Raw genomic sequence first — 26,066 nt, 5'->3', positions numbered from 1 at the left:
AATACCCACCCAAACTCACACCTGTTCGACCTGATGCCCTCTGGCAGGCGGTACAGATGCATCAAATCAAGGACCAATAGACTGAGAAACAGTTTCTTCCCCAGAGCCATCTCCATTCTAAACTCACACACACACACACACACGACCACCCGCACCTTGCAGAACAGCAACGTGATGTGTTTTTATATACCCTCTTCAGTATTATTTTCCATTGCACTAACTATTCTCTTATTTATCTAATTTATATATTTATCTGAATTATTGTTGTATTGCACTGGAGAGGGGAGCTCTCTAATCTCGTTGCACACTTGAGTACAATGACAATAAAGGGATTTCTGATTTCTGATTCCCTCACATTTTCTGTCTGCTGGATGAATTAGAATGAGAATACTCACTATGAGTAGTGATATCTTTGCTAATTCTTATTGTGAATGTATTTTTTTAATACAAATTTGCTTATCTATTGTTCATCATGTTTTTGGAAAGATTCCCTGGATGTTACATTAACATCTTACCTGTTGACGGCAGCAATAGCCAGGAGGACTCCAGTGCGCCTGTCTGGATATGGCGCATGCGCACTGCTTGACATTTTTGAAGTGGCTCCTCTCCGGAGTGTTTGAACAGGAAGGCGGACATGTTGGCCAGCCCGTGGGACAAAATCGGGGCATCGTCTGCTGCTTTCCCCACATCGGTGACTAAAAACACATCGGAATCCAGCGCGTGCGCCAGCCGTATCGGAGGACTCACGTCGCAGGGATCGGAACACGGTTGAAAGTCGGTGACAACGGCGGCGGAAGGATTTTTACCGTTAAAAGACTTGCTCGACATTTGGAAAGAAGCAGAAGTTTTTTCCCCCCTCCCTTTCCACACCACTTCTTCTTTTGAGCTGTCACGTTAGTTTTTGTCGCCCTCTCTTGCGAGGACCAGGCACGGACATGGGAACGGGCCCGGACTAACTCCGCCGATGTTTTAAATGAATTTGTTGTTGTTCGGATGCAGCGACGTTTGAAGCTCTTCTCCGCTGCGGGCATCCTGCGGAGGCTGACTAATCTTCGATCGTCGCGTTGCCCCTGAAAGTTGTTTTGCCAGCCACATTTGGAGGGGGACTATACTGTATACAAAAATGTGGCTTTTGTACATCCAACGGAACCTCAAACGTTTTATCTCATGTGCAAGCCCGAGGAGAACGATGTATTGTCTTTAAAAGTTCCCACGAAGAACGAAAAAAAAAAACAACAAACGAACATTGGGCTAGCGAGCTAGCGCTGGCGGCTAACGCTAGCTAGCCATTCCATTTGGCTCCCTCATTTTGTTTGTACTCTTAAAAACGAGACACGAGGGGAGACTCTTAATTTCACCCAAAAAAATGTCTTCCGGGGAAAGTATGGAGGCTCGGTTTGGAAAAATCGACGCCATGTTGAAGGACCCCAAGTCGGAGATCAACACGGATTGTCTTCTGGTAAGTTTGTAGCTTGCTAGCTGGCTAAGTAGCACAGCGAGGCAGCCATTCGGGCTTCAGCGCAAAATGATTTTCCAACAAGCCGCCTTGCCTTGCCTCGCTTCTGACAGAAAGTGATCTTGCGCTTTCGCGCTTCACATTTCCACCACGTTCTCACTGAGCGTGGACATTTTATTTAATTCTATCGAAACCAGGCATCTTTGACCGTTTTTTTTGGTCGCGGTTAAGCAAATAAAAAGTCTTTGGAAAAAGTCTCCGTCTTAATCAATGGAGAGATTGTCTTTCAAAAAAAGTCAGTCGTACATTCAATGTATACCCATGCTAAGCATGTGTCTTATAAAGACACAGATCTATATTTACTCCAGACCGCTTTGAACAACAAATCACTACCAACTCATAGTGGTGTGTGATGTCATGATCATCACGCCTAAGTACCTTTTGACATGTGGCTAAGCTTGCTTGCTTTCTTGCGTTGCTTGCAACTGCGTCTCCATAAACTTAATGACATGCATTTGCGACCACTATATTAGGCACATCTGGAAAAACATGATTGGAGCACTTTTTGGGTTTTCTCAAGTGCATGAACCTCGCTGCAAATTGCACAAGTGTAGTTGCATTCGGGTGGATCTCCTCATTATACTACTCAGTTCTTGTTGAGACTTTAAAATGATGGTATTGTCATTATTCTAAACTATTCTGATGACCCCATAATTTGCTCTTTGCTGCACAGCCTAAGGCCTCCTTTTGGATCATCTCGCGTTTGAGGCGTTTCATTCAAGTGCAGCAGCCATTGGAGTTTGTGTGTTTGCATTAAGTGCTGTTCAATTCATATTTCTTAAAAGACTCTGGTTTGGTTTTACAATTCTTTTCCCCATCTGCTGCTCCAGGCTTCAAAGAGATAGAAGAGCCATCGGGGACTGGAGCGTGGCCTCTTTGATCAAATGAGTCAGAACGTCAATATGTAAATGTCCTCGTTTCTCATTTAGTGTTGTCCGCTTCTTTTTACGTAACGGCGTGCTGATGAACTGAGGTCCGGTTGTTTACAACAACAGTGGTATGAGTGAATTCAGTGGTATTTTTGCAGAATTGTTTCTCAAAATGTTGGTTAGTTCTGAAGAATCTGCAAAAAAGAATGCCGGTAGGATTGTGATTAATCGCAGGGATGCACTAAGACTGCTTTTGTCATACTGGCTGCAAGTGAACTGCTTTCAGGTGTTGTAATATTGGAGTATTCTTAACAAGTATAGACGTACATTTAGTGACTAATTCCGGTAAAACGTAAAAGAAGGGATGTTTCATATCCCTTTTTTTTCAGTATGTTTATTCACATTTGAACCATTACCTCTAGTACTTTACGGGGCTTCCATGATGGGTTTAGGATGCTCTGTATTCTTCAAGGTTCCATGTGGCACTTGATGAACAAGTTTGCACCACAAGACGCGCTCTGGTTTTGGCCCTTTGACCGTTTCTTTTTTAATTAGTTTTTGTTTTGTAGTGCAAGTGTTTTTCATTCCAACACTTGTTCTGACTTTACGAGGGCATTAGGGTGTATAGCTGTAATTTTCGATGGTTTCAGGTGTGGCTAAGACTGTTGAGCGTTCCCACTTGAGCTTTATGCTGCCCATTTTACCAAACAAACGGGACAAAACGTGTGAAACACAGCCTTTGACTCGTAGCTCACCACAAGAATGCCTTGTGGTTATGTAACTTCCTAAGTATTATAGTGCCATTGACTCATTCATCCGCATAAGCGATTTGATTAATGGGCTTATATAGGCCAGTAGTGCCAGCCAGGTATGTAGTTCAGCACATTAAAGGAATATCTGGAGCTTCTTTTGCACAAGCCACCTTGTCAAGGGAGAATCCCGCCTCCAAGGAGACTGGACACGGCATTCCCGGTAGAGCTGTCATTTTTGCTCGTGCGCCTTTCGGATAGAACTTGCCAAAGCAGCTCACTGATTGAGATGATGCAGGTTGCCGCATTTACATGAACAATTAAATGCATGGTTGGGGAAAAAAGTCCCTGCTCATGGGTTAGTGCAGGAATATTTTGGGGCATTCCTATCAGATTGGCGCAAACACATTTTTAGATCATTTTAAACATGAAAAAGAAGGGAAGAAGTGTACCACACCGACATATTTACATTCTTCAACGCAAGGTATCGATGTTAGTTGATTTAATGTTGCTCACCACATCTGCTTACTGTAATCCTCCTCCAAGTGCTAAAGGTAAAGGATAGACACAGACATTGTTGCACTTTTAATTGCTTCATTGAACAAACGGTAACAAAATAAACATTCATACACAAGCTGTCATAACCGCAACCGACGCCCAGTTTCTCAACTGGCTAGCGGTTAGCAGCCATCCGCTAACCTGCCTCTTTGGCGCCGTCTCAAGTAACTCACCAGGCGGGGACATACCCTTTAAAGCTACACTTTATGTATTTCAAAAAAGGAAAAAAAACACTTGCATGCCATTTAAACCTAAGAATCGATTGCTCGGCGGGCTAAGAAAACAGCACGTTGAAAGAAGGCACACTCATTCACATCCATAATACTTTTTTCAATTTGATTTCTGGACTCGTTTGTTATACAAATATCAATTGTTTTTATGACTCCTGCTTTAGCAAAATTTAGTCATAGATAAAGGTGTGTTGCGACTTGCGTACAAATTCAGATTTGCTGTGGTTGGAACAGCCAGCCCCCCCCCCCCTCCCTCCCAAACCCCTCGTATCTTACTGTATATCGCAGCCTCTTGCAAATAAAAGCCACTTAGTCTCTGTGACCTCCCATCCTGTTGCAGACGCGGCCAATTAAAGTCACCTAAAAGTGCGCACACTCTGCATTTTTAATGCGCCAAAGCTGCAGCGACTGCTCCCACTGGCAGCCTTGCACACAAGCGTGTTGTTCCTATTTCTTCCCCCCCCCTCTTTTTTTTTTCACCCCCTCGCCACAATCTGCCTTGATCGATGAATGGAGGCCTTTTGCCGAGCCGCCGCGCGACTCCACCCACCGTTTAATAAAATTCCATCCTAATCAAATAACCTCTTGTCTTTGGACCGGCCCCCCGAGTCCCCCCCAGCGTGTCCCAAAGCCATTCTGCTGCACGCCTGGCGACGGTTGAGACAAGGCAGGCTCCTCTGAGGTAGCAGGGTGTGGGCTCGAGCTCTCTTCGCCATAAACCAAAATTATGTGCGCTCGAGAGTCATGTTTCTGACGGCGGCAGCGAAACAGGACGTTAGGCTCATAAAGCAGCCTATGTTATGAGTAATAAGTTCCAACAGAATACTCAATGGCGTCCTGTTTGCTCGCACTTTCTGTACCTTGAGTGTCTTTGTTGTAGCTGTTTCTTTTTTTTTTTTTTCCCGTCACAAAGGCCGCGCGCAGGCTGTCATTTGTCTTGCGCTTTACAGCACGGCTCTGGGCCTATCGAGGCCTGTGTTTCAACATTGTCAGGCTTTATCTTCTAACCCCCAAAATAAATCCTGGGTGGATGGAAGCGGGCCTTATCTGGATGGGCGCACTCCCCGCCCCCTTCACCCCGCCCGTCCTCAATCATGTTCCAGGCAGGCGCCTAAAAGCGCGATCGCCACGGACAGAATTCCTGACATTGTGATGTGGAAGCTCCCTGACATTGGCTCTCTGATTATTGTCCACTTGATGTTTTTGCGAACAGCTGATAGCTCTGAAATTCAACGTCCTGCCTGTGCAAATGGGTCGGGTTCAATATGAGGAGACATTTTTTTTGCCACATCATCAGCATCGATACTGATTGGAAACGTTTTACGCACGATAGCCGAGTTTACATGGGGGGGCTTTGTTTTTTTGTAATTCCGATTGGAATGATTCCGATTGATGATCTCTGGTCGCCCGTTTACGTGTGACGTGATCTGCCGTTTACATGCGCAACGACGTTTAACACAACTTTTTTTTTTTTTTTTTAACAACTGTGTGACACAGAGATCGATGTCCACATGAGGGCTGTAGCTTCTGAATATTTTGCTCTTCACATATCCAAAGGAGAATTCTATCAAATAATGGTGTAGATTTTTCTTTGATTTGTTAAAAATTGATCAGCAGGAATTGTAACTGTCAGCAAGAGTGTGCCAAGTCATTTTCACATATTAAACTGTCTTAGAAAGTAGTCCGACGCCTCTTGCCAGCCGATATTTGGCAGTAGCTTTGCGCCAACAGGCACCGTGAATGTCAGAGTAATACATTTTTTTAGCATTATAATTTAGCGATGGAATGTGATTTCAGGATGATGTGTTGATCTTAGCGTCAATATTTTAAAAAAAAAATAATTTGTAATAAAATATCATTTTCAATGGGGTTGAGGTCTGGGGACTGAGATGGCCATAGGACGCGCTTGATATTGCTCCACCAACTTGCCCTTTTCAACCTGGACTCTCTGAAGCGGCATCTTGCAGAGCTGTTCAGATATGTGCTTGGCGCGGTGTCGTCGTGTGTTCCCTCCAAGACAAAGCGATGTGGGCACTGGACTTTGCGGCGTTACTCTTCACCCCGTCCTTGCAGCACTGAAATTCGCTCAGCGACTTTAACCCGGTCAGCCGTAGCAAGCAAGGCTGACCGGGTTGACAGTGAGCCAGGGGAAAGGCTGCTTAGATGAACGCGAGAGCAGCTTTTGAATTCAGATGCCGCGTCTAAAAGTCTACCATTGTAGAAAAGCAGCCACTCTTTAAAAACGTTTGCAATTTCACGACGCAAGAATGCAGTTGACAGAACGACAGCAATTAAAAAAAAGAGCAGTGTTTTTCAAAACATTACGAAGTGCACTTTTTGGGTCTAGTGTGTTTATCTTTTGGAACATTAGAATATCATTATTTGGTTTGTTGTTTTCATTGCAATTTGATTAACTGCGTTATGCAACAGAAACAGAACAAAAGCCACCGAACAAGTAAATGTTTACGCTGCTGGATGGGTGACTTAAAGGCTAATGAGAAACCTTTTTGGTTACAATGCAGGCGACACTGCTTATTGAATTAATGACAAAATTCTGGCAGATGCCGCAGGCGGATGACTTTTGTGTTGATTGAAGCGCCACATATTAGAACTGGTTCTACGTGTACTTAATTTGAGAGATTTACGTTGGCTTTATCACATCACCTGTTCAGTACTCTAAAGGACCACATGAGCATGTCGAGGCTGGGCATTCTTGTTTTTCAAGTGAGTCACACAAAAAAAAAAAAATAACGCCATATCCGTGTCACAGACTGCACTTCGATGTGGCATTTCACTGCAGGAGAAAGCAGCGAGTAAGAAACCTCTACCACATCCTCTGCAGGATTATCTGTTTTGCTGAAATGCAGAGTGGTGTAGCCCATTTTGCAAAAAAATAAAAAAAATCAAGACACCTTCTCATGTGCTGTCAAATTTGTCGAGTTCACTGAGTGCACTACAGTTTACTTTTGGAATGTAAGAATGCTGTGAGGCTCTCCACAAACGACGTTACGCTAATCTTATTGAATGACTGGCATAACTGCTGTGCGCATTACTAATGAAGCGGATGCGTATTACGTGTGCATGCGATGATAATTATTACGTCGGTGTGAAAAATCACGAAGCGTTACCTCGACGGCGTCACAACGCAACTCCCCAAATGTATACATTTCCCTTTTTGACGTTTGCTACATGGTCATTTTTACCTATTTTTTGTTAAAAATACTGGTTTCAATTTTAGTGTAATTTAACCGCCCTGCGTTGAAGTTGATTTCTTACCAAGTCTGTTTGTTTTTATCCAAACAATAGCGCGTGACCTAATTTCAGCTTGTTTAGCGTTTGTTGGAAGAACAATTCATGCCATGCGGTCTCCTCGCCACGTGGAAAAGCTCACAAAATGTCTTGTTGATGGGCCCCATTTTCACTTGCCGTTCAGCGCTGGCTGTTGCAAACCGCACCCCTCAGCTGTTCAGGCTTGGGAAAAAACAAAACAATTGGTGGAGCTATTCGTAGCGTTGCATTCCCTCAGCTGACCGATGATGTGCAGGAATGCATGCTGAAATGATCGCGGCTCTTAATAATGGAGCAAATCTTGCCGACTTACCCACTGAACTCCGATGCCATGAAATCTTCAGTGACCTCCGCTTTGTCATTTGTTTTCAAAAACTACTGCGCTGTATTTTTTGTTTCAGACTAAGCTTGTTTTCACTGCTCTTTTTACTCTAGAACTACTTAATCATCTATCGACTCACTGAACTTATTTTAATCGTTCTTGATTTGTTAGGTATGAAGATCATGCAACAAAAATACTAGGTTAATATTAAAGTTTATTAAAAAACGTGAAATGTACTTAACCAAACTTATTTCTAGAGTGCTTTTCAAAACAAGCACAGCAGTCACACCGTGCTTTCCAAACCAAAACATTTTGGAGATAACATATGTCTGTTTTCTGGGCTGAGGTCAAGAACAGTACGAGACTAGCGCTTTTTTTGTTGGGTTTGTGAAAACACGTGAGCTCTCTTCACTGTTGGAGTGGCACAATTCTACTTTGACGCGCAAACGTTCGTGACAGTGATTCTCTCCGGCCGAGAGCTCGCAAGGAAGCCGAGTGGCCCCGTTTTTGCCACCTCTCGGTTGACTGTCACGACCGTTTATCCGTTGGAGTTGCAAGCTATGCAGACAGGATTTCCTGTCACTTGTTATATTTGTTTGAGCGTGTTAACCAACTCTTGCAATTAATATTATTTCTTTTTTTACCTGAACGACGGGGAAGCATTGTGGGAATGCTGACATTTTGGACTGTCTTCACGTGTTTGCTTGATCTCGTGTTTCCCCGAGACAGACAGTCTGCACAACGGCTCACATGTGGAAAGCATATTGTCTTGAAGAGGTGGCAGAAAAGGAAGTGACAAGTCGAGTCCGCATGCCTCGTGCTGGCATGCGCAACGGGGATGATGTGGCTGAATCTCCCATGGAAAACTTGCGCTCGCACTTAAATGTCTGGAAAAGAGCTTGCGTCGCGTGCAAATTCCTCTCTCCGAAAGCTTAAAAGAAATAATTGCCATATGTAATGTCAACCGCTTAATGCTGCGTTGCGCGCTGATATTCACATTTTTTTTTTTTTCAAGCTTGCTTTATAACCGTCTCACTTTTTCTTTCAAAATCATCACGCATTCAATCACTCGAAAGATGTCGCATGGCTGGAACGCCACTGGGTGCTGCGAGTCATTGCTTTTTTTCCCAGTGATTTTCTTTTTTCTTTTCTCCAAAACGTCTATGACCTCCTGCTCAAAACACCCGTGGGGCCAAAATCAGCTTTTGCCAACTGATAAGTTGAATTTGTGCCACAAAAGCTCCAGCAAGATCTAACACAGAGGTATTCTGCTCTTCACAAAGAATATTTCAGTTAACAAATACGAACGAAACAACGGAAACTACAATTGAAAAAACATTTTCGTTGACAAAAAAACTCAAAACAAAAATGCTTTTAAAACAAACACTAACTGAAACTACATTTAATGTTTATAAAAGTAACTATAATTGCAGCACAAATATCCCGTTATTTCATTTAATTTTCACTTTAATTTCGCCTGGCAACGGGTTTCTCACAACACAAGAATGTCCTCTTGTTTACCGCTCTATTAAGTGTTTTTCATATGAACTTGAAATATTTACTGTCGTTTTGATTTTACGCCTGCGTGACTGGACTACAAATTCTGGTTATGTCGCCTCCGTTGAAATGGAACACAACTGTCACACGCCTTGGAATCACTTTACCTGATATAATGCTCCCAACAATTTCCCACCCGAGCGTTTTGGACCTTAGACAGCTTTTAAGCATTTAAGTTGCCACTCCTCTTTTCATGTCTAGCCAATAAATGACTTCTTATCAGGCTCCTATAGAGCTTAATGACCAGCAGTCGTTCATAACCAAGGCGTACTGCACAATACAAATTCACAGTCAATATTTGGACACGGCTTTCACACGGAGATTGTGATTGTGCTGGCGTATGAAAACAAGTGATCTGTAATCATGTTTTTATCACCAAGCCACATAGGGGTGTGCTCTAAAAATATTAATTTACAATTCATTACAATACGGAGGCATCAGTATTGATATTGCACATTCATTCATAACACCGGAATTGCTGCGAACAGTAGAAGAAATTTGTTTTTGGGGCGATCCAGCAGAATAAAACATTTGGTAAAATGTATGTAAAGTAATGTAAAATGACCATGATGTGATATGATATCCACCATGTATCGCCATACGTGTCGTGACGCTGTGTCGTGATACGCATTGTATTGTATTGTATCGGTTGTTGGTAATACCGGTAATGCCAAAGAAGCCATCAAGCACAGACTTTGATAGACATTTGATGAGATAGCTATAAAATCAGCGTTTGAGTGCATCACCTTCGCTAAAGATACCAAAAACTCTCAGGTACAAAATCTGTTCATCAGATACCATAAGAATTGTGGGATAGGTTTTGATTCCAGGGTGACATGGGAGGTTGAAAACAGGCCCCTGTTTACTGTGGCTGACAGTGTCACAGTGCAAAGCGTAAGTTCTGATTCTGTGTGGCGTTCACATGCCCGATGACTTTCTTGTAGAACCTTTTTTTTCCTGTAAATCTGGACCTGAGATTTCCCTAAATCTTAGCCTCTGAATCACCCGCAGCAGTGCAGATTTCATCATCGGTGGGTCTCTTGTTTACTCATTTGAGATTGTGACTTCGTGCGCGCGTAGCCCGGAGCTACAAAAGCGGACGCAATTTGACTGTAGGCCACTCGAATTGATTTTTGCAGAACGTGCTCTTCATTTAGTCACGATTGTCATCCAAACTTTTGGGGATAAAATAACGTTCAATTCTTAACTCCAATGCTAAGCTGACTAAAATGCGTTCTTCCAAGATAAAAATCCTGTTCTGGCCTTACCTGCTGACTTTGAACCATCACACCCGCTTTCAGTTGCCTTTTGAAATGCGTCAGATTTAATGTTCTATTTTTTGTTTTGTCCTTAAATGGACGTCGTTCAGTTAATACCTGCGTCTTTAGTCACGTTGGTGTTTCAGTGGCCTGCTTGTGATTTTCTTTGTTTTTTCCTTCATTTGTTCTCCCACTGGACCACATGCACAGCCCGGCGCTCCCTCCTCTTTTCCGTCACAGCATTCAAGTGCTGGCGCGGAGTGAAAACAAGCCTCGCTTATGCGATTCTACTCTACGGCTTAGACTCCCCCCTCTCTTCTTCTTCTTCTTCTTCTCCTCCTCCTTCTCCCCTTCCTTCACTTTTTTCGTCGAGAACTTGTTTGGCCACATACCTAAAAAAGCTTCTCTGACGTGTACAGTCCTGTTATGGAATGTTACTGTGGCTGTCCAGAGTTCTCTGCGGCAGGAAGTTATGCAAACACAACTCTGCTGAGCACAGAGCCTTGTGATTAGGGTCCTGAAGGACTTGGTTCACCACTCCTTTTTTTTTTTTTGCCCCTTCTGTGCAGACTGGCAGAATACCTTATGGCCTAGAACAAGGCGACCTTTTATCCTTTGAGAGTCTCTTTCATGGTTTTACTGCACAACCTTATCACAGTTAAAACAATGGCCGAGTTATGTTTTTCACCCTTATGCATCGCCGTGTGTAAAAACATCATCATTCAAATCATGCCGAATGGAATTAACAACACATGATCCAATGCATAACACATCTTGTGACGAACGTGGTGGAGTCAGCCATATGTGGCATGAATAGGAATTGTATACCTCCTGAATTGTACAGGCCTGCGATGGTCAATTCAGTCCTCGGACTTCAACTTCAGCATGCTTTTCACTTGCTCAAGGCAAATAGACGCGCAAAATGAAAAGTTAAATGAAGGGCCAGAAAAAAAACAACTCCTGAAAATGGAGATTCTCCGCTTTCGTTCCAAAATGGGAAATGCCATATTGCTTTATAAACTCTTCAATTAAAGCAGAATGTCTACAATGCAAATTCATGTTCATTGTTTAATTACGAAAAGCGAAGCTGTTGTCCAAATAGCTCAGGAGGAATTAACTGCACGTTGCTTGGCATCTTTCCGATGAGGAAAAACCTTTGGCTCACATTTTCCACCTTTTCCCTGCATCCCTCCAAACCTGACTAAACACCCCCAGCTCGCCCCAGCCCCCCTTTAGCTTCCAGCCATCCCGCAGAGGGTTTGCTTGCTTTGTCTCCTGGTGTGTGTGTGTGTGTGTGTGTGTGTGAGGGGGGGGGGGTATGCCCCTGATCTGCTGTGTTGAGTTCCAACCAGCAGCACAATTTAAGTGGCTTCCTTGTTTTGTCTGAGCCCCCCGCCCTCCCTCATGCGCCATGTGTCATCACTAAAAGCAATCTCTTAACTGTTAAGAAAAGCTAAAAATGACAAGATAATAAAATAGTTCGGGACCTTGCGTGCATTAATTGATGATCACATTAGTTCTCACGCCGATGGAAATGCTGACCGGTGTGGAGCGCTTGAACGTTTGTGCGCCTATCTTGTTTCAGTCATTGTGGATTATGGCAGATTAGACTAAATCCCGCCGCTGACATTTATGGTCATTCCTACTCTGAGGTAGGATAATGTGGCTGTCACAGAATTAAAAAGAAAACATTCCTGCCAGTGACACAATCAGGCCAATTTCTGCAAGCTAATGACAGTCGGGAAACTGCTAAGCGAGAGTCGCCGCCGTACTTTTGGTGCGCGTCACAGGCGAGTCCACACAGCCGAGCGAGCTGCATTGAGAGGCGCCACTCTGCTCCCTCAGTCATCAAAAGGTACTCGGTTGTTTCACACGCTTTAATTAGAAACTCCCTGACCATGGTGGGAAGTGAAGCCATCTTTTTAATGCAATTCCATTAAAGGATTTTCCTCCCGCTAGACATTTGTGTGCTGTGAATTGCCACGCTCTGGCATCAAGTACTTGAGGCACAGTAGCAGAATTAAACACTCAAGCAAGCGCTATTCCTGTACCATGATCATAAATGTCCTTGTGACCTAGCCCATAAAAAGTTCATTCTCCTCCATTGTTGATCAATTAAGAGAGTTTTCGCCTTGATTCCCTGCCAGAAGTGGGCTCGGGGATGGCGTTGTGAAGTTGAACGCACTCCACTAATTTTCTCCGGACTCTGCCGCTGACATCTAATTATCGAACATTTTGGCGCCCTCGCTGTTGGGGCAATTACACAAGGCAAATACTTGCAGGTATTGAAAGAAACTCGGCATATTTACAACGTCAGGCAATGAGAATGGTTAAAATGAGAGAATTACATGCAAAAGACAATCACGCGTGACAAACCCGTTTTGTCTAGCATCCTTTCGCAGACGCTGAATACATTTGAGCATTTATTTTATGCGTTTTGCCTTTGACCTCTTCCCCGTCACGTCGCTCTGCATGCAATGCTAACAACCTTCCTCTTCTTTTCTGCCTCGCAGGATGGCCTGGACGCGCTGGTGTACGACCTGGACTTTCCTGCCCTGAGGAAAAACAAGAGCATTGACAACTTCTTGAATAGATGTGAGTAGTCTTCCATCTCACGTCCATCGGCGCTTTCTAGGCCCTGCCCCGCCTGTACATGTAGAAAAGAAGGAGGCTGTTTTGGGGTCACCGCCTTAATGCAAGCTTGGACACAATAGGTGTCTGCTGCTTCGTGTCGCCAACAAAGAGGCTTTCATGAATGGCTGGTGAGGTGACCCACATGATGCTCAACCTTATGGCTTGGGTTTTTGTTTTGTTTTTTTTGGTTTGTTTTCTTAGTGTCGTCATCACAAGGGGAACCTCAGTAATGACTGTTTTTATGTCATATTACCAACCTTTGGTAAATTACTTTATTTGACGCATGTTACCATAATATTCCGTTATTTACCAGGAGAGTGGAAAGACAATCAAAGGAATATTTCTTGTATAGCTTATAAACAAAACGTCCTAGAAATTGTACTAATTGTTTTATAGATAAACACTGGCGAACAAATCATAGTCCATGTCAAGTAGGAAAATCAGGGCAGGAAAAGTAGGAATATTACTAGAAAATCGAGCAATGTTAAGGATATGCGTTTTTTTTTTCTTTTTTCCTAGAATTCATGGTAGGGCTCCTCAAAATAGGAAAAAGATATGCGATACGATTGGCTTAACGAAATGACAAGTTTATTATATAAAGAAATAATAGATTTTTTTTTCATGCAGCAAAATAAGCAAGCTCAGTGTATTCTTAGCTAATTAAATTGTAATTCCACCAGATGATGGCCCAACTATTGGGTTGCGATGTGCATTTAAGTTTGCATCTGATTGATCAAATTCAGATAAAAAGGGGTAGAATTCCAGAAGAAAAGGATTGCATATCTTTGCGCAATGCATTTCCGTTCGGTTCCTTGGTCTCTCAGTGGCCTGCGAACATTTGATCTGGCTGGATGTTCCCTATTTGAATTTCAAGGCAAGTTTCTCCGAACCCTTAGGCAAGAGCTGTCATTAGTCATCCCCTCAATTTCTTTTTGCACCATCACTGTCGTATGCATCTGAGTGTAGCGACATCCTTGACGGATATGGACTAATGGACGGGGGAGTCTTTTATTGCCTCAGGGGCCGTCTTCTATTAATTCTCTTTCCCGTTCTTTCCGCACTGATCACATGAGCTTGATTGCTCTGTTCTGTACAGTGAAACGCATTTCCTGTAACGTAGTTCCTACAACACCTGCTGGGATTTTACCAATGGTGGGAAATGAGTCTTTCCAAAATATTTTTGTGCAATCGCCCGGACTTTTATGGCTTTAATTTGGATGCACTTCCATGCCAACTCCCATTAATACCAGACCTAAAAACGGCTACTCTTTAGCCAACTTGGCGGTGTTTCCTTTTAAGGGGGTGCGTGCATACCGACAATTGAGACAAATTTCAGCATTTGCTCTCCTTTATAATTAAAGTCAACAGAGGCCATATTCTCGGATGTGTCCATTTTGCATTGTTGGGCTACGAGAACACCGGCTTAACGTAATCAATACAAATCTTAAAATTATTCTCCCCCCCCCCCCCCCCCCACAGATAAGGATACCATTAGTAAAATCCGTGACCTGCGGATGAAAGCGGAAGACTATGAGGTGGTCAAAGTCATTGGCAGAGGTGCTTTCGGTGAGGTGCAGCTGGTAAGTTTACATTCGTATTCATCTGTGACTATGCAGCGCGACCTCAAAAAGTTGCCGTGGTGCAATTTGGCCAAGCGAAACGATTCAAGGACAGTTGCATTTGCAGGTTTGGATGTGATTCAAAACATCGCCCTTTATTTCTCCACCAGGTGAGGCACAAAGCCACATGCAAAGTGTACGCCATGAAGTTGCTGAGCAAGTTTGAGATGATCAAAAGGTCCGACTCAGCTTTCTTTTGGGAGGAGAGGGACATCATGGCTTTTGCCAACAGCTCCTGGGTGGTGCAGGTCGGTCCCGATTACGCAACGCTATATGTTCTCGGTGGCTCAAATGCGCTTATCCAAACTCACCGTTCGTCCTTCCCTCAGCTTTTCTTTGCGTTCCAAGACGACCGCTACCTCTACATGGTGATGGAATACATGCCCGGCGGGGACTTGGTCAACCTGATGAGCAATTACGACGTCCCGGAGAAGTGGGCTCGCTTTTATACAGCCGAGGTGGTGCTGGCGCTGGACGGTATCCACGCCATGGGTTTCATTCATAGGTATCAATTTTCATTTTGCATCAACGGCTCAAGGAACATTTGAACATAACCCCTAATTTGAGTTTTGGTGTCTGACCTCATGTTGCTTCGGTTCTTGCCGTTTTTAGGCATTTGTCAATCACAATCCTCTTTTGTTTTGTTTTAAATTCAAAATAACAAACAACTACGAATAAAGGCCTCAACCACGCCTCTCCGATCGTGTGGTGAAAAAAATAAATCAATAATTCAAATTTGATTTTCTTTTTGTTTTGTTTTTAATCAATGTACATTGGACATTATTTACGGGAAATGGTAACCAAGCCCAATCTTATTCATTAATTTTATGCAAATTTCCACAAATAACAGGCACTCCCCTTGACGTGATTGACGCGTTCTCCATAATAATAATTTAAGCCACTGCTCGACCCCTCCCCGACCCGAGCTTGGTGTGGCAATACTCGAAAAGCTTTTATCAAGACAATTAGGAGCCCTGCTCGAAGGTGACTGCCTGTTGAGCAATGCACAAGCTCGTCCCTAGAAAGTCCGCAAACATAGTGATTGTATTTACCCTCGTGGGAGCGGCACTTCAGATAGCTCCAGATAGACAACTGTTTCAATGCCTGCAATCAAAAAGTCCGCTTTTCCACATTATGACCCCAACATTTGCCTTCCAGAGATGTGAAGCCCGACAACATGTTGCTGGACAAAGCCGGCCACTTAAAACTGGCAGATTTTGGCACCTGCATGAAAATGAACAAGGTATTAAAATGTGTGTCCTTCTGAAAAATAAACTGGGTTTGTTTTGCCAAGAAAGATGTTAAATATGCGCCGCTTGCTTATTTAGGACGGTATGGTACGATGCGACACGGCGGTGGGAACACCGGACTACATTTCACCCGAGGTACTGAAATCCCAAGGAGGAGATGGCTACTATGGGCGGGAGTGCGACTGGTGGTCGGTGGGAGTGTTTCTCTATGAAATGCTAGTTGGTGAGTCACTGTGATCGATGCGACATGGCAGAGTGCCGCGTAGTGGGCCGAACGTACCGTTTGTTTCTCACAATTTACCAACTTGCTCTTTCAGGCGATACGCCGTTCTACGCAGACTCGCTGGTCGGCACCTACAGCAAAATAATGAACCACAAAAACGCGCTGACCTTCCCCGACGACAGCGACATCTCCAATGACGCCAAGAACCTCATCTGTGCCTTCCTGACGGACAGGTAATGCCCCCGGCGTGACCGGAAGCGGACGCTCGCCAATGCTTTGCAGGTCCGAGTTCTAAGGCATTTACGTAATGAACACATAAACAACTCGCATGGACGGACACCCAATTTCAAGTGTCAACACTGACAACATGGAAGAAAGCAAAAATACTGAACTAATATCTTTAATAGTGATAGACCGATATGCTTTTATTCAGGACCGATACAGATTATTTGTAGTCTTGGAGGCCGATAACCGATATTTGAAGCCGATATTCATTTGTTGAAAAGGGGGTAAAATGGTGTCAACATTTTGATGGACAGCAACTCCTAAACTTAATTTAGTTTAATTGCCTTTAAGCACATGTTTATCAAGAAAGTTTAGTGATTTAAAACATGCTAAAGCTTTTTTAGATCTTGGGAACTAGACAATTTAGTTTCAAAAGTCGAACAAAAAGTGCGCAGAGCTCCCAGCTCTGCTGCATGTCTTATAGTTCAATGAAAACAAACATTTCTTTAAAGAGTACTATGGCAAATACTTCTTGATTAGTTGTGAGTTGTAGTTGACTGACATTATTAAGATTTCGGCAAAGTTTGTTGTAGTGCATGTGACTGGAGGTGGCCCGGTCTGTTTCTTCCCACCACTCATTTTAATAACGGTAATCTCCATATTTCGCCCATGCCGTCAAAAACTATTTATTGAGTCAGTGTTGGACGCGCTTCAAACATTAAGACGTTTTGATAAGGCCTGATATCTGATTTGGCACATTTGTTTGTTCTTCATGCTGCCATGACTCATATACAGCCATGCCACTTGAGAACAAATTTGAGTCATCTTGTGTAAATCTATCTTACGTTCTAATTGTGACTGAGCAATGTCTCCCCTCCCCCCCTCCCTCCAACAGGGAGGTCCGTCTGGGCCGGAACGGTGTGGACGAGATCAAGAGGCATCCTTTCTTCAAGAATGATCAGTGGACGTGGGAGAACATCAGAGACAGTAAGGACTGTGATTACCTTGCAACTTGCTGTCGCTCCTCAGACAGTTCATTGACAGCGCAGACACAACATGAATGCTTGGGGCACTGACACCAAAGCGGGCGCAGATTAGAAGCGTGGCAAATCCTGCAGCTTTAATTCTTGACTCAGCTAAAGTCAGCATTTTGCCGGAGCGTTTGAGAAAGGCATTTTGGCATGTGCCTTGGTTTGAAGATTTCAGTTCTGTTCTCATATCGGCCTCAATGAATTAAAAAAATAAATAAGTAGAAGTGCTGTGGATCAAATGAAATGTTGAAATGAAACAAACCGGTAGCAGTACATTCTCAAGTAAATTAAATTTTCAAACAAATCTAAAGGGAAATGTAGAACCGTAAATATCTTATTAAATTGCAACATCAATTTGTCTTTCTTTTCAGAAATGAACTTTTCAAATAAGTGCAACAGTGGCAGTGAATTATTCTGGTATAAAAACGCTGATAATGGGATTTTTTTTTTTTGTGTGTGTTGCTTTTGCTGCACCTTAAGCGACCGGAAGTTATTTAATTGCTACTGAAAGGTACCATGACGACCTGAGCTGCACTTTATTTGTTTACCGCTTGAGGCAGTTAGACTTCCTTTCCCTTACCGTTTTCATGTCCTGTGTGGGAACTCTACACGCCTTTGTACCGTACTGAATGTACCTTCTCCATTGAACGATATCTAGCGAGCTTTATTTTAGACGAGTCTGAATCTTGCGTCTTTTTAGCGGCTGCCCCAGTGGTGCCCGAGCTGAGCAGTGACGTCGACACTAGCAACTTTGATGACATTGAAGAGGACCGTGGCGAAGAAGAGACGTTTCCAATCCCAAAGGCCTTTGTGGGCAACCAGCTGCCCTTTGTGGGCTTCACTTACTACAGCAATCAGCAGTAAGTCCCCCAGACGCTCCCAACTTTACGTGAATCAACAATTCTGCGCATCAGAACAAGCATTAACTTGTATCAATTATGTAACGTGTTTTTTTTTGTGTTTTTTTTTGCTTTGCAGTCCTTTGCGCAGCTCCACTTGTGCCTCAAAGGCAAGTGACAAACGTAGCAGCTCCACAAAGGAGGACAAAAGTCATGTGAGTTGCGCATCAATGCTTTTGACTTCCTGCGTACCCCACGTAGGACATTTTAAAGAGGTGCTTTGGTCCATTTAGTTGGAGAACCTGCAGAAAAGAGTCTACCAGCTGGAGGAGCAGCTCCACAGTGAAATGCAGCTGAAGGATGAATTGGAGCAGAAATGCAGGTACATTTGAATGATTTTTGCCGAGGTCACACAACTGTACGGTGGTACCTAAAAATTGTGTCGAGTCACGGGAAAGCTTGAGGTACGTGCCGCTCGAATGAAGTGAATATAAAAAGAAGAAATACAATACAATTTGATTTCAAAAGTTCCTAGGGTTTCATGTTTTTGGATTCAAAATAAGTTGCAGCAATGTTTTTTTGTTTCGATTTCTTCTACGCCGTGATAACACCGACCGTCGTCATCATTTTAGTCTTAGTAATCATAATTTGACATTTTTATACCATTTGACCTCAAGTAGTGCCAATGGTTTCATCACAATTAGAATAAACTGCGACTTGTCTGATGGTGGATTAGATGATCAATTCTGCTGTCTCTCCACCAGGACCTCAAACTCCAAGATTGAAAAGATCATGAAAGAACTGGATGAGGAGGTTAAATTCTGCTATTTTCTCTCTTCACATGCATTTAATCACCATGCTATTTAAAAAAAATAAATAAATAAACTTCTTGGGATTTTCCCTGCCTGCCATCACCATGCTTTTTGTTTTTTCCACAGGCCAACTTGAGGAAAAGCGTGGAGGCGAGTATGTCCCTGCTGGAGAAGGATAAAATCATGCTACAGCACAGATTTACAGAATACCAAAGAAAAGCCGACCAGGAGGCAGAGAAACGACGCAATTTAGAGAACGAGGGTGAGGAACTCTCCAAAAAAAGAAAAAGTGTTGTTGTGAAGCTGTGACTTCACGTGACGTTTCATATTCCTCCTAGTGTCGACTCTAAAGGAGCAACTTGAAGACATGAGGAAAATCAGCCAGAACTCGCAGGCATCCAACGACAAGATTGCCCAACTTCAGAGTCAGGTAACGTGCCGTCAATGTGCTGCATCCGGAAGTCACTAATACTGGATGCTACAATTCACTTCATAGATTCCATCATTGACTCGTGGTTATTTGTGCTCATTTGAGCTCTTTAGCAAGCCAAAAAAAAACAAAAAAACCCTGAGTCGGTCTGTCAGATGAAATAAATGGTGGCATTGAACCACATTATAAACAAAGAGCTCATTTTTGAGCTCATTGACATGCGATGGCTGCACAATATGGTGTTCATGCATGTTTATGTTTCAGGGAGTTAGGCGACACATTTTGTCCTCCCATTCTGCCTCGTTTTTTTTAATTGCTTTGTTGCATTTCCTCATAATAAGATCTTGTTTAACTAGACGTAAAAATGTCATCTACCGGTTGTGCTTAATATCCCAAAATATATTTGCACAAATAATAGCGTCCTCCCGTCTGCCGTTGTGTAACTTATTGCTCTTTGCGGAAATAGAATAAATGTGTGTGCTCTAACAACAAATTAACAACTATTAATTTTTGTTGTTCCCTCTGGTCCTAGCTGGAGGAGGCCAACGACCTCCTGCGCGCCGAGTCGGACACGGCGGCGAGGCTGCGTAAGAATCACACAGAGGTGGCCAAGTCCATGAGCCAGCTGGAAAGCTTGAACCGCGAGCTGCAGGAGCGGAGCCGCGCCGCCGACGGCGAGAAGGCACAGCTGGAGAAGGAACTCCTGCTACTCCAGAGCACCTTGGACTCGGAGAGGAGGAATTACAGCCAAGACTCGGAGGAGATCCGTGAGCTGCAGGGTAACCCGCTGAAGCTGCCAATTCTGATAGCGAACATGCTTCCTCCCCGTAACTTGTCTTAATAACTTTGTTTTATTTTCTTTCCCTCCTAGCGAGGATGTTGGGTCTGCAGGAGGACAACAAAAACTTGAAGCTGAGCGTCTCCAAAGTGGAGACGGAACGCAAACAGGCACAGGAGAGAAGCAATAATTTGGAGAAGGTACACCAGCACCATATATTGTGGTCTTTTTTTAAACAAAAGAATGCAGTCTAAAAAGGATTAATTGCACGAAACATGTATTTGTCGATGCACAACATTGTGGAGCCGTTAAAGATGCCGTCTACACAAAACATTTTTAAAACTACACCCAAAAAGTATTCCAAAGTGCACAGACTCCACACTTTATCTGTGAGACATTTAACGTGAACTCGGTAGGTGCTGCTGTTTCGGTTAGCAATGGAGTTAAAATGTCCTCAGCGGTTAATTCTTTATGGAACTCTGTTCATGTGTGGATAGCGGCACCATGAAAACAAAACCACTACAGTTGCTGCATCGATTTTTCTAATTCGGTCCTGACGTTCTTCGCTGATTGATTGTCGCGTCTCCCCAACCCGCGCAGGATAAGAACAACCTCGAGATCGACCTCAACTACAAACTGAAGACCCTGCAGCAGCGACTGGAGCAGGAGCAGACTGAACACCGGGTGACACGCACGCAACTGACTGACAAATACGAGTCCATCGAGGAGGCCAAATCGGCCGCTATGACCGGTATGTCGCAGCGCCTCGTTCTCTCTATCGGGAACCACACGTACTGATTTTTAGCATCTTAAAACCAGTTTGCGAGAGAGAGAGAAAAAAAATACTCAATTACACCAGATTTTTGCTGTGTAAACCACGCTTTTGGGACCGTTATCGCTGTCTATATTTGTAATCGTGTAAATGTGCTTCCACCCCAGCCGTTCAGGTGAAGATGTCAGAGGAGAACGGGGCGAGGATGCGAGCGGAGAGCCGAGTGGTGGAGGTGGAGAAGCAGTGCTCCATGCTGGAGTTTGACCTCAAGCAGTCTGTGCAGAAGATGGAGCAGCTGATGAAGCAGAAGGAGAGGCTGGAGGACGACGTGAGTTGACACTTTCCCGACTGACACGATTGTTCGTGAGTTCTGAAATTGCCTTGGCTTCCTGGTGTTTCAGGTGAAGAATCTAAGGATACAGGCGGAACAGGAGTCGAGCAAGCGCGTGCTAGCTCAGAATGAGCTGAAGAGCCGGCTGCAGGAGGTGGATCGGCTCCGGTGTTCGGAGAAGCAGCTCAAGCAGGAGATCAATGCGGCGCTGGAGAGTAAACGCTCTCTGGAGTTTCAACTTGCGCAGCTGACAAAGTGAGTCCGCAAAGTAGAATTCAATTATTGACGGCGATAATAATGGACTGTTTTCTATCGCGCTTGTTGTTATTAGGATTAGTCGGAGCCTGTTCTAGCTAATTTAGTGAGAGAGGCACCCGACATTCACATGGCATATACACACAAGCAAGCATTCACACTTTGGGACAATTTAGAATAATTCCTGACCAAGCGATGCCACGGCTGAGAATCAAACTCTCAGACTGTAAGGCAGATGTGTTAAATTCCCACCGTTCTACTGCAGTGTTGTCGTTAATTTGCCATTTACTTTTTTTGCTGCCCTCGCCGTAATGCTCTTTGAAAGTCAAGCTGCTATTTCCAAATAAGTGCTATTATTTCGGCTTATGGTGCGACCGCGCCAAAGCTGATCTGCGACCGTGTTCACTGCGATTAGGCTTTAATCTGAGTGCCGTTACTTCATTGCTAATCCTTTAGCTGCCTGTGATGACAGCGACGTATTTTGCTCGCAGAGCTCACAAAGTACCCTTGATGCGAGCGTGGCGGTTAACGAAAAAGCTTTGCTCGATGTGTTTACCAGGCAATACAGAGGCAATGAAGGACAGATGAGGGAACTTCAGGACCAGCTCGAGGCCGAACAGTATTTTTCCGTGAGTATCGGCTCCCTCTGATTTCCTGGTCCATAGATGGTGGTGGTGGAGGGAGAACCTCAGACTAACATTACTTGTGGCCTTCCCCTCCAGACGCTTTACAAAACTCAGGTCAGAGAGCTCAAAGAGGAAATAGAAGAAAGGAACCGGCAGGTACAAGAAGCTCATAAAAAGGTGCAGGAGCTGTGCAGCGAAAGGTAAGAAGTCGCACGTCGCTACAACCTGCCGTCGTGTTAAAACCTACTAATGAGCGTTAATTGCTTCTTTGCCGCACAAAGGGAGTCTCTGTCTGCCCAGTTGGATCTGACTGTGACAAAGGCGGAGTCGGAGCAACTGGCGCGGGCGCTGCAGGAGGAGCAATACTTTGAGCTCAGCCAAGAAAACAAAAAGAGCGTCACCAGGCACAAGCAGGAGCTCGTCGATAAGGAGGCCACGATTGCACGAGTAAGACCAAGCCAATATTATCTGAACTTGCGTTTTGCGGGATATGCGATGTCCAATATTGTTTGTTTGCAGCTTGAGGAGTCCTATAAAACTCTGACCAAAGATGTGGAGAGTCTCACCAAAGAGAAGGCAGAGTTGAGCGAGAAGCTTAGCACTCAGGAGGAAGGTGCGTAGGTTTTTATGTTTATTCATTTTTTTTTAAGCGCAAACAGGATGTCGTCGGTTCCTAAAAATGTCTCAAAGGAGACACGCATCCCATGTGTATAATTAAATGTCTCTGACTTTCTTCGGGCAAACTACACAACGGATAGTGAATTCTAACACGCGTAGCAATTACTTGTAACTCTGTGGTTTCAATCACAACGTTTTGAGTTGAGGTTATGTGCCAATTTAGCAACTGACCCCTAGACGGACTTGTGTTTTTTTTTTTTTTTTCGGTGTGTTCTTTCTCTCCAGCAATTGGCAACAATTTACTTGGTTGTTTCATTTCACACTTAATGGCCAGGCAGACTAAAGTATTTTTTATAAGTTCATCTTTTGTCACCTTTAAATGATCTTTTTCAAACATAAGACTTTGCCCATCCTTAAAATATTGTTGTTGTTTTTTAACTGAACTTCCAGGGGCCTATCATTGTGAATATATATGTGAGTATAAAAACAAACTGTAACGAAAAATCACAAATTAATTTACATATATGTCCGACCTTTTCATGCTTTCAGAGTATGCTGCTCAGAAGGAGGAAATTACAAATTCAATCAGGGCCAACTATGAGAAGGTCCTCAACACAGAGCGTACGCTCAAGACCCAGGTAAAGATTTTTATTTTTTTTTTGCCGTGTGTTCACACAAAACATTTAACACCTGGACTGTTTTTGTTTTGTTTTGTTATTTATTTCAACACAATTGACGTTTCGTTTATATTGTGCTGAATGACTTGTGAGACTCGTCTCTCAATGCACACAACGCTCAGAATGATTTAAGAAACATCACAGAATTGGGCCTTAGATCAGGAAGGTGGGGAAAATGCTCAAATCATATCAGTGTGGATGTGTGTGTGTGCGTCTGCGTGTCTGCGCCCCTGCGTAATCTCCATTCAATCATTTGGATATTCCCAACCTGTTTTCCCGCCTCGTAACCCTTCAGGCGGTGAACAAGCTGGCAGAAATCATGAACCGCAAGGACATGAAGCTGGACCAGAAGAAGAAGGGCAGCACGGCCGACCTGCGTAAGAAGGAGAAGGAGAACCGCAAGCTGCAGCTGGAGCTCAACCAGGAAAAGGAGAAGTTCAACCACATGGCCATCAAATATCAGAAGGAGCTGAGTGAGATGCAGGCAGTCAGTTCATGATTTGTTTGTATTCATTTCTAAAAGACCGGAATTGATATTATTAAAGCGTGCCGTCACTCTCCCCTCCCCCCCGCTTGCAGCAACTGGCCGAGGAGTGCACGTACCGCAACGAGCTCCAGATGCAGCTGGACAGCAAGGAGAGCGACATTGAGCAGCTGCGCGAGAAGTTGAACGACCTGCAGCAGCGCATGGACAACTCCAGCATCACCAGCTTGCTGACAGACGAGACGGACAGCAACATCGCGGGTAAGAGCGCGAATTTCACCAAAAATCTTGACGATCAAGTCCAAAACTCAATTGGCAATCCCCCAAAAATTATGCAAAACTGCATAAGATGAGCATTTTGCTTTTTCTTTGGATTTTTGATCACATCAGCCTTTTATGGGTTTATCAATGAGGAAAATGGCAAACATCGCGCTTAGAACTTAAACAGGAACTTGGTGCCATAAGTGGTACTCTTCAAAGGTTCACTATGTTTTTTTTTGGGGTTGTACTATCGCCCTTACATGAGAATGTTTTTTTTTCAAAACAGTTTAGTGTTTTCAATTTTATAACAAACAAAAGAATTTCCTTAATTTCAAAACTGAATATGAAGTCGTATCCTGATGGTGTCCCTCGCAAAAAAAGCCAAAGAAAAAGCAAAAGTTATTTGTTTATTAGAAATTATTAGAAATCCCTTTATTGTCATTGTACTCAAGTGTGCAACGAGATTAGAGGGCTCCCCTCTCCAGTGCAATACAACAGTTTAGTTTTATCCTCCAGATGTTCATTGAGTTCAAGTCTCAATTTACAGAACTCGCATGCGATGTTCGTCTGCATTTGCGTGCTTATTAGTCATGTGGTGTGTAAACTAAGATATCTATCTCTCTAAGCTAAGATTTCTTCGATTGGATAATAAGAAATGACAGTTTTTCTCCGTGTTACCTTTCCACTACGGTGTTTTTTCCACCAGCGTAATAAACGACGACAGATTCCATATCAGTTTTCCTTGAAATGATGCCTGTGGTTAAATCCCTCTCTCTCCATTTCCCCTTCACGTCTAGTCATCGCTCTTCCTCTCTTTGTAACTTCTTCTATTCCTTTCCCTCTGTGAGTAACCGAGCGGACCGGCTCCCCCTTTTGCCTGGCCTGTCCGTGCTGCGGCTGCTGTTCTCTTGTGGTGCTCGTTCGTTGGTTTCCTTTTTAGTGCTCTTTTGACACCTTTGAATTTCAACCCTGATTTTTAAGAGTGAGGAGAAAATGTCTCCGTGTAGGTTTTAAAATAAGTGGGATGGTTCCTGTAAGTGATCACCCTGATTTTTCTTTTAATTGTTTTGAATACAGCACGCTGGATTGTGAGCTTTAATGATTTTGATGTTTATTTTTAATCAAAAGCACTTCAAGCATTTAACACTTTAGTATTTGTTGGCACGCTCAAACAGAAATGCTGCTTGGACTAGAAGAGTTCCCTCACACACAATACACCTCACGATTCGGCTGGGTTTACAGCGGAGGTCCACGTGCTCAATTCCTATTGAATGGCACCGGTGTCATTTTTTTTTTCTTTTATGTTATTCCAATTCCACATCAAGACATGCAAGTCAAGCACACTGAAATGAGGGTAACTTACACATTATGCTACTGGCTGCAATTAATTTCCTTATTTAGTTATCAATTAGACCACATTTGTCCTTTTTGCTGTAGTTTCAACTCCCAGATTTTTAAAATGGTTTATTTTTGTTGTTCACTGATTGATGTGTTTCAATATCATTGACGTGATAGATTCGAGCTGTGCATTTTAGTTGCACGTTTTTTCGCCCATTTGAAGCAGGCCTGATTCCCAAACTGAGCGCATTTGATTTAATTCCTTCCCTTCGAATTGACACAGTTGCATCACTTGAGAGCAACACACCTGAATTGCGCAACTTAAACCGTGCAGTGTAAATCCAGCCTTAGGTTCCCTCTTCCTTTTCAGTTTTGGCCGTTTCAGCTGCATGCACTGTCTTCCACTCGTTGATGTTTTCAATTCACAGCCTGAGCAATCAAGCCAATCACGGGAAAGCGTGTACTCCTGATAACAAAAGTAGCCTCTGTAGCTTTTGCAATGTGACATGCTGTAT

General features: G+C 43.6%; 1 protein-coding gene across 4 annotated transcripts in view; it reads left to right on the top strand.

Moving 5' to 3' along the window:
• Positions 1–555: 555 nt before the first annotated feature.
• The window catches only part of rock1 (Rho-associated, coiled-coil containing protein kinase 1), a 30,395-nt gene continuing 4,884 nt past the window's right edge, over positions 556–26,066 (top strand). For 2 of the 4 annotated variants that reach the window (XM_088310788.1, XM_088310787.1), the window contains exons 1-27: positions 558–1,459; positions 12,862–12,943; positions 14,462–14,562; positions 14,712–14,849; positions 14,931–15,106; positions 15,760–15,844; positions 15,930–16,074; positions 16,169–16,307; positions 17,195–17,286; positions 18,031–18,190; positions 18,309–18,384; positions 18,463–18,551; positions 18,934–18,982; positions 19,108–19,243; positions 19,320–19,411; positions 19,944–20,190; positions 20,283–20,389; positions 20,790–20,940; positions 21,129–21,289; positions 21,363–21,547; positions 22,107–22,176; positions 22,270–22,373; positions 22,455–22,620; positions 22,693–22,786; positions 23,341–23,429; positions 23,764–23,955; positions 24,048–24,213. In XM_088310788.1, the coding sequence (XP_088166914.1) occupies positions 1,367–1,459; positions 12,862–12,943; positions 14,462–14,562; positions 14,712–14,849; positions 14,931–15,106; positions 15,760–15,844; positions 15,930–16,074; positions 16,169–16,307; positions 17,195–17,286; positions 18,031–18,190; positions 18,309–18,384; positions 18,463–18,551; positions 18,934–18,982; positions 19,108–19,243; positions 19,320–19,411; positions 19,944–20,190; positions 20,283–20,389; positions 20,790–20,940; positions 21,129–21,289; positions 21,363–21,547; positions 22,107–22,176; positions 22,270–22,373; positions 22,455–22,620; positions 22,693–22,786; positions 23,341–23,429; positions 23,764–23,955; positions 24,048–24,213 (3,385 nt within the window). In that variant the 5' untranslated portion in view covers positions 558–1,366. Of the gene's footprint in view, positions 1,460–12,861; positions 12,944–14,461; positions 14,563–14,711; positions 14,850–14,930; positions 15,107–15,759; positions 15,845–15,929; positions 16,075–16,168; positions 16,308–17,194; positions 17,287–18,030; positions 18,191–18,308; positions 18,385–18,462; positions 18,552–18,933; positions 18,983–19,107; positions 19,244–19,319; positions 19,412–19,943; positions 20,191–20,282; positions 20,390–20,789; positions 20,941–21,128; positions 21,290–21,362; positions 21,548–22,106; positions 22,177–22,269; positions 22,374–22,454; positions 22,621–22,692; positions 22,787–23,340; positions 23,430–23,763; positions 23,956–24,047; positions 24,214–25,010; positions 25,057–26,066 lie in introns of all 4 variants that reach the window. The other 2 variants (XR_015846121.1, XM_088310789.1) reach the window with 2 other exon arrangements.

This window comes from Idiotropiscis lumnitzeri, chromosome 12 (assembly GCF_059441095.1).
Source record: "Idiotropiscis lumnitzeri isolate Australia: NSW breed Sydney's pygmy pipehorse chromosome 12, RoL_Ilum_1.0, whole genome shotgun sequence".
Taxonomy (NCBI): Eukaryota; Metazoa; Chordata; class Actinopteri; order Syngnathiformes; family Syngnathidae; genus Idiotropiscis; species Idiotropiscis lumnitzeri.
The sequence above is the reverse complement of the archived record's forward strand: the minus strand, read 5'-3'. Positions and strand labels throughout refer to the sequence as shown.